Here is an 18,246-nt window from a genome sequence, read left to right as displayed (position 1 = left end):
CAAGACCTTCTTGGCCTGCCACGCCCCCATCCTGTGCCTATAAAAACCCCCGACGGTAACAAGCAGACACGGAGACAGCTGTTCGTTTGGAGGAGTTCGCGGCTTTAGGAACGCAAGAACTAGGAGAACTAGAACTAGTACGCTGGTGGCAGGTTATCTACTGGCAGAGAGAGGCGAAGCTTGGTCAGAGTAGCTAGGAGAATCCGGGCTGTTCAGCAGGCCCTTTACTCCAGAGGAAAGCTTTACCACTCCAATCATAGACATTTTATACCTGCTGCGTTCCGAAAACCTTGCACTCATTCTCCAAGCCCACCTGTCCATAGACCAAGTCAAGAGCTTGAGAGGAAGTTACCTGTCCCTACAGTAGAGCGTTTAATTGACGTGTGTAATAGAAGCCCCTAGGAACTGCCATAGCGTTAGAGTCCCACAACCTGATCCTCTGTGTACTCCCGTAGAGAGTTCAGCGGGGCACGGAAGAAGCAGGCCACTTCCCCATTGCATGCCCTGCGAGAAAGACAAGGTAGCTGCTCCTTTTCAACACTATACTTTAGCTATCTTTTTTCAATAAAATATTTTAACCTCTACTCCCAGGAAAATAACAGGCCACAAAGACAGTTTGTGAGATTATTATGTAATCCACGAAAGACAGCTATTTAGGCCGGGCGTGGTGGCTCACGCGTATACTCCGAGCACTTACAGAGAAAGAGCAGATCACCTGAGGTGAGGAGTTCGAGACCAGCCTGGCCAACAATGGTGAAGCCCCGTCTCTACTAAAAAATACAAAACTGTGGTGGGTGCCTCTAATCCGAGATACGCAGGAGGCTGAGGCAAGAGACTCACTTGAACCCTAGAGGCGGAGGTTGCAGTGAGCTGAGATCGTGCCACTGCACTCCAGCCTGGGCGACAGAGCAAGGCTCCGTCTCAAAAAAAAAAAGAAACAAAAAAGCGTTTTAAGAGTCCAGGTTTTTAATAAAAGTGAAGTGCTACAAAGTTTGGAGTAACACTATTGGGCATCTTGGTTGTTTCTATACTTTGGTATATTATAGCTAGTACTATAGTGAACATCCTTACAAATCAATTTTTAGCCAAATCTCTGTCCATTTTAAGGCTTAAATATTTTAAAATCAATTTCCATACTATGCATCCCACACTTCCTTCTGGATTTAGTTTTCTGCTTAAATACATCCTTATCTAGTTCTTAATAAGAATATATGGTGGAAGTTGAGTAAAGCCCTCAAAATATTTGTCTATGTAAAGTCTTTCATCATAAGTTTGAGTGATAGTTTCGATAGGTAACACTTTAGATTAACAGTTATTTTCCTTTCTTACTTGGAAATACTCCACTGTCCATTTGTTATCTGGCTTTGCTGATAAAAATCTACTGGCAATGTAGTTATTATTTAGTACATAATTTTCTCATTTTTCTCAGCTTTTGTGATTTTTTTAGCCTATATTTTCTACATTTTCGATATAAAGTTTCTGGTGTGGGTTTATTTTTATTTACCAGGTTTAGAATTCAATATGTATTCACATTCAGAGGATTCATGTCTTCATCATTTCTGGAAACTGAACTGTTATCTCTTCAAGTTGTATTGATCCACTATTTTTATTCTCTTTGTTTGCAATTGCTATAGACATATGTTGTGGACTGTAAAAACAACTATTATCTTCTTTTTAATTTTTATCTAGTGTGTCTCTGTGTGTCTTCCTGTGTGAATTATCTGCAATATGTGTATTCACTGATTCCAACTGTGACCAGTCAAAAGTTATTTCTTGCACTAATATTATTTCAGTAATTATATATTTTATTTTCATGATTTTAATGGGTTCTTACTTATGTCCACTTGCTTATATTTCATTCTGCCTATTTTAAAATAATTGTTTTAATTATTATACCTTTATTATTGTAAGGGTTCTAAGCAAACATATGCTGGTATTATAATTATTACATTTTATGTTTATATATCTATTTAAGTAGATAATACATTCATATGGTTCAAAATTCAAAAGGTACAAAGAATATTCTGTGAAGTCTCCTTCCTACCCTGTCACCCAGTTCCTCTTCCTGGAGGCAAGCAAATTACAGATTCCTTTACAAACATAAGTTACATATATTTAAGCAAATACAAACATATCTATTTTGAAGGTATTTTTATATGGCTGTATTGTTTTTATTTCATTTGTTTACTCCCTGGGTATTGATTTTGTAATAGTCTCTTCAGCATTAGCTTTTCTCATGAGCTTTTTTCCCAATGACCTTAAAAACTCTTTGTTTTATTTATTTATTTTTAAAATAAATTTTATTGCGTATATTTGGGTCTTACAATATGATGTTATGGGACACATATAGATAGTAAAATAGTTACTATAATAAAGCAGATTAAAATGTCTGTCATCTCACATGATTATTTTTTGTGACAAGGGCAGCTAAAATCTACTTATATAACATAAAATCCTAATACAATTTTATTAAGTTTAGGCCTCATGTTGTACATTAGATCTCTAAATTTCTTCATCCTAGTATACCTGCTATTTTATATCCTTTGACCTACATCTCCCCACTGCCTGTGCCATCCCCTCCTCACTCCCCAACCACTGTTTCATCCTCTGTCTCTGTGTATTTGAGCTCTTTTTTACAAAACCCCAAATATTCCACATGTAAGTGAGATCATGCAGTATTTTTCTTTTTTGTGCCTGGCTTAGTTCACTTAGCATAATGTCCTCCAGGTCCATTCATGTTGTGGCCAATGGCAGGCTCTCCTTCCTTTTTAAGGATGAAAATATATACCACATTTTCTTTATTCATTTATCTGTCAATGGACATGTAGATTGTTTCCATATCTTGGCTACTGTGAATAATGCTGCAGTGAACATCAGGGTGAGGTATCTTTACAAGGTGGTGGTGAATTCTTCTCTTTTGGGCGTATACTCAGAAGAAGGATTGCTGATAGTTCTATTTCTAACCTTATGAGCTTTAGAATTAAAGTTTGCAGGCGTATGGGAATAAAAAATGATCTCTTTCTTTCTCTTTCTCTCTCTTTCTCTTTCTCTTTTTATTTCTCTTTCCCTCTGTGTCTGTTCTAAGTTCTTGTCTGGTAGCTGGGTGCTTACATAAGACTGGCCTTTTAGGGCCATAGCTTAAAACCTACATTTTGCACTGGGGGCCCGTGACTCCTTCCCTCTAAAAATACTGTGGATATTAGAGGTTGCCTAAAGGTGCAGTGAGTGACTTGGCACAGGTCCAGCTCCCTAGGTTTGAGTCACTCATAAGCCTTTGGCCCAGCAGCGCCTCTCAGCTTTTCCAGCCTCTTTTCATGCCTGTGAAGTCCATCTCCAGCCCCTGGTTTTGAGCAGTGAGACCCACTCCTTTCTCCCTGCTCAGGGACCTTTCTGGTGCCTGCTGCTGCCCCTTCTTGCCTCAGAATCTGGAGCCCAGCAAGACCTCAGGCTCTGCTTTATCCTACAGGAAAAGTCTCGTCTTATTTGTGAGCCTTATTTTTTAAAATTATTTCTTATCACTGATTCTGACAGTGCTATGCATTTGGAGTGGTGGCCCGGGGAGATGCTTGCTCAAATCCTGAACATAGAGCATCATTTTTACTGAAGTCAGTATTATTTTTCAGATAAGGAAATGGATATATAGAAAGATTTGTTGATTTTCCCCAGGCTATACAGCTAGGAAAAGTCAGAATTGGAAGTAAATACCAGGGAACCAGCCTCAGAGGCAAGGCTTTCTCCATCGCTTGGTGATGAAAGTTTTTCATCTGTGCTGGTAACTGTGCTAGGAGATGTTTACTCATGTAGTGGTCTGGCAGGCCCACATGGAGTTGCTACCAACATCTAAAACAAGGGTTTCAGATCTTACTGGAAGGTTTTCACCTCGTTGAAGGTGACATACACACATATGTATCACACACACAGATACAGCAACTACAGGAGAATTAGGATTAAATTATGGATATTAATTAAAGAGTAATAGAAATTGGGTGAAAAGAGATAGTGGAGAGTATTGGAGCAGATTTATGGACAAGTTAGGACTTAAGGAGATCCAAGAAGAAAGGGTACATTTTAATTGGTCAAGGGCAAAAGGGATGAAGTGGAAGATGGAAAGAAGAGATTAGAAAAAGGTCAAGAAGAGAGACTAGGGAGCTGCGAAGTCACTGCAGAGAGAGGAGGGAGGCTGGAGGGAGTGTGGGAGCAGAGGAGAGTGGGACTGGTGTCAGTGGAAGGAGTCAGGGAGACTGAGATGGCCCAGAATGTTAAGAAAAACAAGGGAAGGTCCACAGTCGAAATAATTAGTTCCTTTAACCCTGGAGGGAATGAAGAGAGAAGGTCCTCAAGGAGACAGAAGCGGGTGTTTATCTCCCAGTTTATGACTGTTATGATAGTTAGAAACTCAACATTGTCCTAAAAGTCTCATAGAGGAGGTCATGGCTCTAAGTATACCTAACCCTGATAAAGCAAAAATAAGCTAACTATTGCTAAAATAAAAACCTACAAAAACCTATAAGCTTTTGCCTTCAAGAACTTATAAACAAATAAGCAAACAAGAAGCAAAACTGAAGCTTATGGGTCTGGCAGTAAGGCCTCAAGTTGTTTTTACACCAAGCCTTGTCCAGGTTTAATCAGAAAGTCCCTTATCTGTGTTATATTAAGTCCACTCCAGCTACTGGGTTTTATAGAATTTGGGACTGAATTGACCAGAAATTGCAATATCAAGAGATAAAGTAAAGCTGGATACCCACACCAATTTTACTGAAATTTTACAAAATGAGTGATTGAGATCTATCACTTAACTATTTATTTTAGGCTACACTATGCAGCAAATATAATTACATTTTTATTTTGCTTTATAATCATGTAGATCCAATAAAAGATTACATTAAGCACTGCCCAATCCCTAACTATGTTGCGCAGTAGATTCTTAGTCCACCAATACCATCATCACCACCAACAGCATCACTACCACCACTGTCAACAGCATTCTTGCTTACAACTAAAATGCTTCATATACAAAGGATTGCAATACACAATTCCTTGGTATCAATAACTTTACAATCCCCTTAAGAAGAAAAGTATCCATAAATATAAATTAACACTATTTGGAGGTATAGTTGGCAGATGAGTAGGACGGTGACTACCTGGGATCATAATTCAGGGGAGGGAGTGGTGTCTGAGGGCCTGACCAATTGAAGAAGGCTTCATTCATTCTTAATAGGTATTTGTTGAATGAATGGATGAACACACATCTCTGGACCAAAGCACAGCTTTCAGGATGTCATTCCACTTTTTCCCAACACATCAAATATATACTACATGGGCTCTGATAAGAGACTTCTGCCTACTAGGAGCCTCTACTTCAGCTCGCCGATCTGCCTCTGGGTTTTCAACAAAAACCTAAGTCCATTTATCCTCCTTGGCCATCCATAAATGAATCCACCAGCACCTACATTATATGATATAGTTAACTCATTCCTCACATGGAACAAACCCACCGTCTTGCTATTCAAAGATCTTCACCAGCCCTTTCTTTGCATGCTTGGAAAGGTCTTCATCAACTTAAGATTGTAATAGAGCAGGAAACCTGAGAGCTTCTGATAGAGTCTCAGCTATGTGCCATGACTAAAAGCTTGCTGTTGCTCAAGGTAAGTAGCTTCTTTCAATGGGTCTTAACAAATTATTCCTAAAAGAATAAAACGTCCCTTCCCACCCTCATCCTCCTCTCAGCCACCACTAGGTAGACACTGAAGAGGATGCACATCCTTAGCTAAGAATGCAGTACACCCATTGCAGGAGCAGCAAACCTCAAAGACTCTGTTCGTGTAGCTAAAGGAAGAGTCATAAATTAAGTGGATATGGCTCAGCCTTGGGTCCAGTTCTGATTTTTGCCAGTTCCAGAAAAAGCTCTATTTAGGAACAGGAGATTAAAATTAGAGCCTTCATACATTGCTAGTGGGAATGTAAAATATTGCAGCTATATGGAAAACAGTTTGGCATTTCCTCAAAAAGATAAACATAGAATTAATACATGAACCACCAGGTCCACTACTATGTATATACACAAAGGAATTGAAAACAGGAACGCAGATGCTCATATGCCAATGTTCCTTGCAGCATTATTTACAATAACCAAAGGGTGGAAACAAACCAAATGTCAATCAACAGGCAAATGAATAAACAAAATATGGACTACTCATACGATGGAAAATAATTCAGCCATAAAAAGGAATGACATTCTGATATGTGCTACAACATGGATAAATCATGAAATTACGATGCTTAGTAAAACAAACCAGACACAAAAGGTCAAATATTATATGATTCAACTTATATAAAATATCTAGAATAGGTGAATTCATATAGACAGAACATAGATTAGAGCTTAACAGAGAATGGAGAAGAGGGAAATTGGGAGTTATTGTTTAGTGGGTACAGAGTTTCTGTCTGGGGTGATGAGTAAACTTTAGACATAGTGGTAATCATTGCACAAGACTGTAAATGTAATTAGTGCCGCTGAATTATACACTTAAAATGATTAAATGGCAATTATGCTACAAACACACACACATATGTATCTATGACTACAATTTTTTTAAAGTTTAAAAAAGTGATAGTGGAAGAGAATGCATTTGTGACATATAGAGTGGGTTTTCTCAAACCAAACATAAAATATGTTGCAATAAATAAATATAAAATAAATTCAACTATGTTAAAATAAAAGGCTTCTGTTATTTAAAACACAACAAGAAAACAGGAGATTAAGAGGCCTTAATCACTGCAGAACAATGTGATGTCCTGGAAATAGAGAATGTCTTTTCCTCTTTGTGGGTTCAGGCAGTCTCAATCCTGAAAATGGTTGTTTGTCCTGTGAAGGGTGTATGTGTGCACAGTTAGCTCACCATTTGGACAATCAACAGAAGAATCTGGCATGTGTGGTTCACCCTGTGGTGCTTCCTGAACTCTCTTTAAGCTCCCACAAAGTGTACTCCAGGCTGAATGACCCGGCCTTGGAGAATTGTTCTTCTGGGAGGTGTGGCGGATCCCACCGTGAGAAAGAACCTGCAGGAAAGGGCCAAGGCTTCCTGAAAGGTGCATGAAAATTGTCTGTAATTAAGTGGTTGTTGGCCGGGCATGGTGGTTCATGCCTGTAATCCCAGCAGTTTCAGAAGCTGAGGCAAGTGGATCACTTGAGCCCAGGAGTTTGAGACCAGCCTGGGCAACATGGCGAAAGCCCGTCTCAGAAAAAAACAAAACAAAAAAAAATAAAAAATAAAATAAAGTGGTGGTTAGGAGCACGTGGTTCCAGAGTCAGACTCCCTGACTTACCACTTCTAAGAGCTATGATAATGAACATATTGTTTAGCTTCTCTCTACCTTGGTTTCTTCATCTCTAAGATGAGTATCATGATAGTACCTATCTCACAGGGATTTGGTGAAGATTAAATTACTTAAGGTATGGATAGCACCTAGAAGTACTTGGCATATAGAAAGCACTTAGTAAATAGTAGTTCTTAATATGAATAATCTATATGTTGGAGGTAAGGGAGACCTGAGGGGAAGAAAATCAGGTTAGGACAAGGGTGTGCAATGAAGGGAACCCCTGTAAACAGAATTCTTGGGTTACGAACAGCTCTAAATACACTGTTCTACACTAATTTTTCTGAATTATCTATAACACTTCACTAAGCCTGAAATTACTGCACAGTCTAGTATACGGCAGGGGTGTTATGAAGAATAAAGGATGAAAACAGTAAAGGAAAGTGGGGCCTGCCCTGCAGAAACTCTGCCCTTGCCCCAACAGTCTCCTTTCCATGGGGATGGCATCAGAGTTCCAGGAGAGAAGACAGCAGGGCACATGTTGGGGCCAGGAGCATGCAGAGGCACCCATGAGAGGCACTCACGTACCTAGAAGAAGGCTGCTGTGGTCCCAGATTTGCTGGAGAGCACTGTTGGAAAACGAAGGGATGGAGAGGGGAGCCTGGGTTACTTGGAAAACATTTTCTTCATATTTCTTCTCTATTTCTACCTGCCTAGCCATGTGAGCTCACCAAGCACTTAAGAACAAAACCCAGTCCAGGATGAGCGTTCTGGTCTCCTCCTTCCAATAAAAAGTGATTATTGGCAGCTCTCACTTTAATGCCAGCTCACCAGGAAGTCAGCCCTAGTGAGGGCATGTGAGAACTATAGAAGGATTGGTGGTGTGGATTTCTTTTAAGATATTGCCCTTCACTCTCCTTCTCTACCCTTCCCCCAATCCCCATTAGATAAGGGGTTTCTTAGTCAAAGCATCAGGTAGAACATTTCAAAGGTCACAAGACAAAAGCAATTATCAGTACATTTTTGTTTCCAATTGCAGATTTATTTCCACAAAAACAAAAAATCTATGTTGAAGTTACAGAATTGCCATGAATGCCACACACCATTCAGACTAAGCAGAAAGCCCACAAGAAAAGCACAAAATGAATGCACTCAGCTGCCCCTGTCCGCCCCCCACCCTGGTGACCGGGGAAGGACAGGCAGAGCCATCTAACAGGGGAGCTGAGTCTTTGGGAGGATAGGAAAGCCCAGGGTCAAGGGGAAAACAACACAGACACTACACGGGGGCTTTCGGTGAGGCAGGGATAGATCATGGCGGTGGAAGGAAGGCCCTAGCGTCCCTCCTCTTGCCCAAGAATAGCACACCATTTGTGAGTTTGCCCACTGTGTCCCCAGCAGCAATGCACAGATACAATTCTACCAGCAAGAGCGCAGAAACACAGTAAGAGCAAAAGGCAAAGCAGTCTGGGATTATGGGTTGATTTTCAGCCCAAGACACAAAGCCAGCTCAGACTTCTGAATTTTTCCATCCTTGTTCACGTCGCAGTGACGCAAGAGAATCTCGCGGAACTTATCAAGGTCCACCCCGCTGATGCTGGGCTGAGGGCGACAAAAGTAACATGTTAACAGGCAAGCCAATGGTGTTCCCACCCTTTAACGCCCTCTCTGATGCTCCCTAAGCTTAGGGTGTCCTGCCTTGGAGGAGACAGGCCACAGGGAGTGAGGGAATGAGTCTATTGCCTCATCCCACCAAATGCTGCCGAGGATAAGTTTTCTGCCAGCAGCTTCATTTCTCAGCATGTCCCTTCAGGCCAAAAAACCTTTACTTCCGCGTCACTTCCCTGCAGTTCTTAGAGAAAGACTGCCTTATTAGCAACCATAGTAAAGATACTTTCCCTCAAAGTAGAGAATTATGACCATAAATTTCTGCCTTGCTGCACTGATGAGAGAAGACACATTTCATTATCTCCCTGTAGGAGATTTTTGTGCCTCTGGTTTAAAAAAAAAAAATGGTTATACTGAATGTATATTTAAAACATGTGGTTGAGCTAGGGATGTAATATTTACTCCAAGGGATATGTTAGGGGGCAAGAAAGAATGTTAGCTAGAAATGTGATACATGTTAGCTAGGAAAAGTTTTTTACTTCAAGCTCAAAGGCCTGCAAAAGTGAGGAATGCTTTAACAAATTGATTCTCCATAGGTTATTTCATTTAAGCTTCACAATAATGCTGGGAAGTAAATAATTCCACCTCTTTTACAAATTAGGAAATAGAGGTGCAGAGAAAGCTTAAGCTTCCTGCCAAGCTGGAAAGTTGTGGCAGCATTTTTGAGCCCAAGAATAGTTCAACAGTCCTCTGACAATTGGAGACAGTCCTCAATAGTCCTCAGATTCCAATTGAGTGCTCATTGCAAAATTTCATAACATTCTCATGGAGAAAAGACTAGTCTAATGAAACTACATGTGTGCTGATGCATCTGTGAATAAACGTCAGAATCAAAGAGCCCATCCTTCAAAATGGATCTCACCTGGCTTACTGGCCCTAAATTTTTTTTTTGAGACGAAGTCTCAGCCGCCCAGGCTGGAGTGCAGTGGCAGTGATCTCTGCTCACTGCAACCACCATCTCCCGGGTTCAAGTGATACTCCCATCTCAGCTTCCCAAGTAGCTGGGCTTACAGTCACCCACCATCATGCCTGGCTAATTTTTGTATTTTAGTAGAGACAGTGTTTCACCATGTTGGCCAGGCTGGTCTTGAACTCCTGACACCAGGTGATCCGCCCTCCTTGGCCTCCCAAAGTGCTAGGATTACAGGAGTGAGCCACCATGCCCGGCCACTGGCCCTAAATTTAAAATAGATCCAAGTGGCCCTTTTTTGACTAGAGATGACAGCTTACTCAAGTTCCCTGAAAACCAGCACCTTTTTCTTTTTGGGGCTTTCAGAGCTCACCCGAACCAACCAATCAGAACTCAGTTAAATTAACTAATCAGGGCTCAGCTTTATTGACCAATCAGAACTTGGCTCCAACAACCAATCAGAACTAAGCAAGTTTGAATCCTTTATTTGCATAAACAGAACTAACTGGCAACGTGGGTGGGCACTGACTCTGTAAAATCCAAACCCCCTTTTGTTCTCATCAGGCTGATTAGACGTCAGAAAGGGTTTTATCCATGCTTGCTCTATTACAATACACAAACTTCCTGGAGATTCATGCAAAAATTGATATTTGCACATTTTTCAGCTGCAAGGCTCCATAGTGTTAATCTGATTTTCAAAGAAGTCTGGAACTCCACAAACAGTTCATAATTGCTACTCTAATTTTTTGCCATCTGGGCTGACCAGAACACAATCATTGTGTTCTGAACAAACCTCAAAAAATCCCTAAGGATACAAGACTATTAAATTCATTACCTACACAATCCCTTGGAAAAGGAAGAATTGGAAATGATCTGCTTAATTGGATCATGTAGCTGATCAATACAGTTCAACAGGACCTCGAAGAAGGTTTTTTAAACATTGTCTATCCTACATAAAACAGCTGTGTGATGTAAATATAATCTAAATTTCATCTGCCCCAACCTCAGCAATGTCTTAACCGATAAATAACCATCTTAGGCTAGGTATTAGAGAAGCCTCTTTTTTTTTTTTTTTTTTTTTTTTTTTTGAGACAGAGTCTTGCTCTGTCACCCAGGCTGGAGTGCAGTGGCCCGATCTCGGCTCACTGCAAGCTCCGCCTCCCGGGTTCACGCCATTCTCCTGCCTCAGCCTCTCCGAGTAGCTGGGACTACAGGCGCCCGCCACCACGCCCGGCTAATTTTTTTTTTTTGTATTTTTAGTAGAGACGGGGTTTCACTATGGTCTCGATCTCCTGACCTCGTGATCCGCCCGCCTCGGCCTCCCAAAGTGCTGGGATTACAAGCGTGAGCCACCGCGCCCGGCCCAGAGAAGCCTCTTAGTTAAAAAAAAAAAAAAAAAAAAAGAATTCTGAAGATAAGTTTTATTACATGAAATTCAATTAAATGTTTTAGTTATTCTAATAACCAAGTCTAAGGGGAAGAGGGACTTTCTGTAACCAAAAAATAGAACAGAAAGATATTCAGTGGCATTGTGCTCCTTTGGTAAAATAGATGGCCTTTAAATGATGGTAAAAACATACTTGTATGATAGCTTCATGTAATTTAAACTACAATCTTAAGAAAGCGAGGGAGGTTTGTTGGGTTTCATAACAATTCAAAGGTTATTAAATAAACTACATCCCTAGATTTTATCTTTGACATTAACCTTCTGTCTCACTGATTCCCACAAATAGACAATGGAATCAATCAAAATGACAACCCCAGTTCATAATAAGAAGAACGTGCACTCACCTGGACAAGCTCCATCATGTCTTTGACAAAGCCATCCACTTCTGGGCCTTCCAGGGCTCCTGTTTTACTCTGAAAAAGAAAAGATCCAATTGCCCAAATATCATTTTCTTAAGCCAAAAAGCAAAGCAATAAATTAGATAAATAAACCGTATCAGTATTCTTGTGTGGCCGCAAATAGATTTAGAAGTGGCATGTTCAAATTTATGTTCTCCATGCAGGACGCGAATGTTCCACATGAATTAAAATAACTCATTGAAAACAGCTCCATGTAACCAAATGAGAAGTCATACTTTTGAGTTCCTCGGCTTTTGCAGATTGCAGTCGTATGACATACATTGCCTTCATTTGCTTCCCAGGTCCTAGGCTTCAGTTCGGATAAGCGTTAATTGTACCTAATATTAATCCTTTGAGGTATAGATTGAAACTTTTTTGTTTTGCCCTATAATTTGGCAATGATATGGTGATTATTAAAATATTTATTTTAAATCCAGGGAAACTACATTGAATGAACATGTTAGAATTATCATCTGGTCTGTACATGAGACCCTTAATTTTTTTCTAACCATTTTATAACACATGCAGATATGAACATCTATAAAATACAATACATATTAAAATATTTGGTTCTTCTCTAAAGTTCCAGTATAATAACTCATCTGCCCTCTTTGTGATTTCTTAATCCTGAGCCTTTAACATATCATTTTAAAAATTCCATTCCCTTAGTGTATTTACCAAACACTTATATAGTACTTGTCAGGCACTCTCATAAAAGCTTTATAAACCTGAATTCATTTAATTCTCATAACATCCCCAGAAGGCAGATATTATTATCCTTATCACCCTAATTTTACAAATAAGGAAAACAAAGCACAGGGAGGCTAAGGAACCTGCCCAAGGTCACATAGGTAATAAGCCATGATTCAAACCCAGGTAATTGGTCACAGAAGCCACGTGTTTAGCCACCTCTATGCTAGACTGCCTCTCCCAGGTGATACTGTTTTCTGCTCAGAACATGACACATCATTATCTAGTCTGATTGGTTTCAGGGAAACATCCTTATAACCTTTCCCAACATTTTTTCTGCTTTTCTACTTTTCTTCCTTCTTACATCATACTATCATGTCCTTAGGAAATTCAATCTCTTTGCCATACTTTGTACTTATAATTTTTCTTTTCTCGACCCTTTTCATCAAATAATTGGTTCTACAAGAAAAAATAGTTTTTATGATAAATAGGTATGACTTTTCCTCTATTTCTTTGGGTTGAATATTGGGTGGAAGGGTTGTATGTTTTTGTGCATGATATTATAAATGAACTCTTAGTCCTACAAGAGGGAGAAAACTTGTAGTTTAGGCCCAAGAAGCCAAAAAAAAAAGTCACTTTTTTTTGTCTTCTCAACCATGTGTACTCCTTTGGCTATTTTTACTTTATTCTCAGAAGGTCTATAGAGACGTTGAGAGTACCTTGACCTAGAAACACACAGATGGGATTGGTATTCATCATGTAAGTTTAGGGTCTGTTGGGTAAGATGGCTCCACATAGGGGTTTTAAATAAGTTTCCTACTCAAAGATGGCCAGCACAGTATAAAGAGGCACACTTACAACATCATAGTAGGCAAAGATTTTCTCAAAGTCCCTTTTCCTTTCTTCAGTAGAACAAGCCTGTGTGAGGAAAAAACATTATGTCAGTCCAGCAATGTGACAATTCAGCTGTACAATTCTTCCAGAGTCCTGGGCAACCTTTGCAAACTTTGAGTAAATGACCTTTAAGATCCCTTGAGTCCATGCTGAGCCTTATCTGTTTTCTAAATAAGTTAAAAAGTAGGACAAATAGATGCCTTCCTTTCTTCTTTCCTGCTCAAATCCGTAGAGAAACAGCAATGACAGAAACCCATCTAGAGAAATGTCACTACTTACATCCATTTTAAATTGGAGAAGGAAGTTTTCCTGAAGAGCCAGAATCCTAAATAGAAAAAAAAAAAAAAAAATCCACATAAGGATCGTTCAGCTCTCAGTTATACGAAAACTTATAGCCCTGGTGTGTGGAAAGTACAGGCAATTTCCTGCAGAACAGAATAGGTACTTGAAAGACAGAACTTCCTACATCACAAAAACAAAGAAATTAATTGGGGAAAATCTCGTAGAGATTAGTAGTCACCATAGACCTTTAAAAGTTCATCTTGGTGGAAAATGGCACAGTATGGGCTTCTGGAAATTCACTCCTCCATAAAGCGCTGAGAAAACTGGAAAAAATAGTCAAAATAACTTTCCCAGAGCTCTGGAAAATAATTAAAGTCTTGCAGCAATCTGGGGAGTGTTTATTCTGAAAAAAACAGCTGAATCTTTTTTTTTTTTTTTTTTGAGACAGAATCTCGCTCTGTCGCCCAGGCTGGAGTGCAGTGGGTGCGATCTCGCCTTTCTGCAAGCTCTGCCTCCTGGGTTCATGCCATTCTCCTGCCTCAGCCTCCCAAGTAGCTGGGACTACAGGCGCCCGCCACCAGGCCCGGCTAATTTTTTTGTATTTTTAGTAGAGACGGGGTTTCACCGTGTTAGCCAGGATGGTCTACGATCTCCTGACCTGGTGATCTGCCCGCCTTGGCCTCCCAAAGTGCGGGGATTACAGGCGTGAGCCACCGCACCGGGCCTCCAAAACAGCTGAATCTTGGTTAGAACAATGACTGTCGTAGCATTTAACTTGCCCTAACACATACACAGAGCCCGTTAGCAAGAGACTGGGAGACTTACTGGTTCAAGACATTTTAGAAAATCTCTGTCCAATTATGAACTGACCATTGAACTGACCTAGCAGAGACTTCAGTGGACACACCTGACAAAGAATGTAGACTACATAGAATTAGTTCAGAAAAGTCACCAAATAAACAACAACAAAAATCATCAATACACCAGAAACATGACCTGTAAGAACTACTAAAGGGAGTCCTTCAGGCTGAAATTAAAGGACACTAGACAGTAACTTAAATCCACACGAAAAAATAAAGAGCACCAGGAGCGGTAAATATGAAACCAAATATAAAATACAGCATAAATGTATTTTTTGTGTGTAACTTTTTTGCTTTCTGATTTAAATGACAATTTCATAAAACAATAACTAAAAATCTATGTTGTGGAGCACACGATATATAAAGATATAATTTTAACAACAGAAAGGAGGAGAAAGGCTTTTGAACTATACAGAAGTAAAATTTGGGGTATAATATTGAAATTAAGTTGTTATTAATCCACAATTAGATTTGATTGAAATTAAGATGTTCATTGTAATCTAGCAGACAACCACTAAGAAAGTAACTCAAAAAAAATAGCAAAAGAAATAATAAGGGAATTAAAATAGTACACTGGAAAATGTCTGTTTAATGTGCAGGAGGTGGTAATGGAAGGACAGAAGAATTTTAAAAAAGCTTAAGACAAAGAGAAAACAAATAGCAAATATAAATCCTACCTTCTCAGTAATCACGTTAAATATACACATATTAAATACTCTATTAAAAGCAGAGATTGGCAGAATAGAAAGAAGTAAAACTATCTCTTTATAGATGATGCAATATTGTATATAGAAAGTCCTAAGGAACCCAACAAAAAACTACTAGAGCTAATACACAAATCCAGCATGTTGGCAGAATACCAGATTAATATAAAAAATTCAATGACATTTCTATACATTAACAATGGCCAGTCCAAAAGTAGAATTCAGAATACTAATCGTTTCATGATAGTGTCAAAAAGAATAAAATATTTAATAAATTAACAAAAATGGTTCAGTTTATAGACTGAAAACTACAAAACATTGTTGAAAGAAATTAAAGAGCTAAGTAAATGAAAAAACATCCCATGTTCATACACTGGGAGACTTAATATTTTTAAGGAGACAACACTCCCCAAATTGATCTGCAGATTCAAAACAATCCTCATCAAAATCTGAATTGGTTTTTTTGCAGAAATTGACAATCCGATCCTAAAATTAATGTGAATATGCAAATTTACCAGGATAGCCAAAACAATCTTGAAAAAGAGGAACAAAGTTTGAGGACTCACATTTTTTATTTCAAAATTTGCCTGCAAATCTACAGAATCAAGATAGTGTGATATTGGCATAAGGACAGATATGTAGATAAATGGAATAGAATTGAGAGTACAGAAATAAACCCATACATATGGTCAGTTGATTTTCAGAAAGGGTGCCAAGACCATTCAGTAAGGAAAAATATTCAAGAAATGGTGTTGGGACAGGTAGATATCTACATGCAAAATAATGAAATTGTGCCCCACCTTACACTGTGTTAAACAATTAACATGAAAAGGATTTACATAAAACAGAAATTTTATAGTTTATATAACTCTTAGGAGGAAACAAAGGGGTAAATCTTCATGAGCTTGGATTTTGGCAATGGCTTCCTAGATATGACATCTAAAACACAAACAACCAAAAAAATTAGACAAATTGGACTTCATGATAATTAAAAACATTTGTGCTTCAAAGGACATCATCAAGAAAATGAAAACACGACTCTCATAATGGAAAAAAGTTTTTGCTGATTATATATCCGATAAGTGTCTAGTGCACAGAATATATATAGAACTCTTATAGTTCAACAACAAAAGGACAAATCACCCAATTTTTTAATTGGGCAAAGGATCTGAACAGACATTTCTCCAAAGAAGATATACAAATTGCCAATAAAACATAAAAAATGTTCAAAATGCAAATCACAATGACATACTACTTCACACCCACTAGGATGATTATAATTAAAAGAAAGATGCAAACAATAACAAGTGCTGATTAGAATATGGAGAAATTAAAATCCTGATACATTGTTGGTGGGAATGTAAAATGGTGCAGCCACTTTAGAAAACACTTTGGCAGTACCTCAGAAAATTAAATGTAAAATTACGACATGAACCAAAAATTCTGCTCCTTAATATATAACCAAGAGAATCACAAACATATATTTGTCCCAAAACATGTAGCAACATTATTAATAATCTCTAAAAAGTGAAAACAACTCAAATGAACATCAGCTGATGAATGAACAAAATGTGGTATGTACATACAAGGGACTATTATTCAGCCATAAAAAGGGATAAAGTTACAACATGGATGAACCTTGAAGACATTACTCCAAGTGAAATAGCCAGAGAGAAAAGGCATATATTGTATGATTCCATTTATATAAAATGCCCAGAATAGGAAAGTTGATAGAAATAGAAAATAGATTGGTGGTTGCCAGGGTCTTGTGGGAGGAGGAAGAGGGGAGTGACTGCTAATGTGTACTGGGTATCCTTCTGGCATAATGAAATGTTCTAAAATTAGATACTGGTGATGGTTGGACAACCTTATGAATATATCAAAATCTACCAAATTGTAGATTTGTAGATCTGACTTTAAAAGGGTAAACTTTAAGGTACATAAATTATATCTCAATTTTAAAATAATCTTGTTTTTGTTTTAGAAAGCAAATATGTCTGCCTCTTTTCTGTATAATTATAATTATACTTTAATAGAATACAGTCAGTTTCAGTAGATTCAACATTAGATTTATGTTGTATTCATAGTCATGAGGATATATAGAAAAAGTAGAAAATATGTAATACAACTATGTGGAAAATCTTTGCTCCTCCAAATGCTCAGAGTGGAGGGAATTAATTTGAGCCAATTAGAAGATAGGATATCCTGGAAGTCTGCAAGGAATATTGTTCTTACTATATGCTGGCACTGGGCAGCCTAAATCATGTTGCCAGTCACAGCACATATACTTGGGAGGTGCTTTTATGTGGAGGAATTGAGCTGCATTTCAGAGCTGAAAGTAGAGAGAGAAAATTCCTATCTGCAAATGTTTTAAGACCTCCTTGTTGTTGTATTAGTTTCCTAGTGCTGCTGCGACACACTGCCACAAACATAGTGGCTTCAAATAACCATAATCATTTACAGCACTAGAAGCTGAAGTCTGAAATCGATCTCACTGGGCAAAATTCAAGCTGTCGACACGGCCGCATGCCTTCTGGAGGCTCTCGGGGAGAATCCTTGCCCTTGCCTTTTTCAGGTTCTAGAGGCTGCCTACATTCTTTAGCCTCTTCTTCCACTTTAAAGCCAGCAACTAGCATTTTCAAATCTCTCTGTGACACTGACCTTCTGCCTCCCTCTTCCATATTTAAAGGATCTTTGTTATTATATTGGGCCCAATGTGGATAATCCAGAATAATCTCTATTTTAAAGTCTATTGATCAGCAAACTTAATTATATCTGCAACTTTAATTCGTTCTTGCCATGTAACATAAAATAGTCACCAGTTCTGGGTATTAGGATGTGGACACCTTTTTTTTTGTTTGTTTGTTTTTGAGATGGAATCTCACTCATTCACCTAGCTAGAGTACTGTGACGTAATCTTGGCTCACTGCAACCTCTGCCTCCTGAGTTCAAGCGATTCTCCTGCCTGAGCCTCTTGAAGAGCTGGGACTACAGGCATGCACCACCATGCCTGGCTAATTTTATTTTATTTTATTTTATTTTGTATTTTTAGTAGAGACAGGGTTTCACTATGTTGGCC

At 38.7% G+C, this 18,246-nt stretch overlaps 1 protein-coding gene across 1 annotated transcript in view; it reads right to left on the bottom strand.

The window, feature by feature from the left end:
• Positions 1–8,337: 8,337 nt before the first annotated feature.
• The window catches only part of SCGN (secretagogin, EF-hand calcium binding protein), a 42,612-nt gene continuing 32,703 nt past the window's right edge, over positions 8,338–18,246 (bottom strand). Inside the window, exons 8-11 of the mRNA XM_003263230.2 lie at positions 13,601–13,646; positions 13,286–13,345; positions 11,684–11,752; positions 8,338–8,916 (exon numbers count right to left, since the gene is read on the bottom strand). Coding sequence (XP_003263278.1) covers positions 8,788–8,916; positions 11,684–11,752; positions 13,286–13,345; positions 13,601–13,646 — 304 coding nt within the window. The 3' untranslated portion in view covers positions 8,338–8,787. The remainder of the gene's footprint in view (positions 8,917–11,683; positions 11,753–13,285; positions 13,346–13,600; positions 13,647–18,246) is intronic.

Source organism: Nomascus leucogenys, chromosome 8 (assembly GCF_006542625.1).
Source record: "Nomascus leucogenys isolate Asia chromosome 8, Asia_NLE_v1, whole genome shotgun sequence".
Taxonomy (NCBI): Eukaryota; Metazoa; Chordata; class Mammalia; order Primates; family Hylobatidae; genus Nomascus; species Nomascus leucogenys.
The sequence above is the reverse complement of the archived record's forward strand: the minus strand, read 5'-3'. Positions and strand labels throughout refer to the sequence as shown.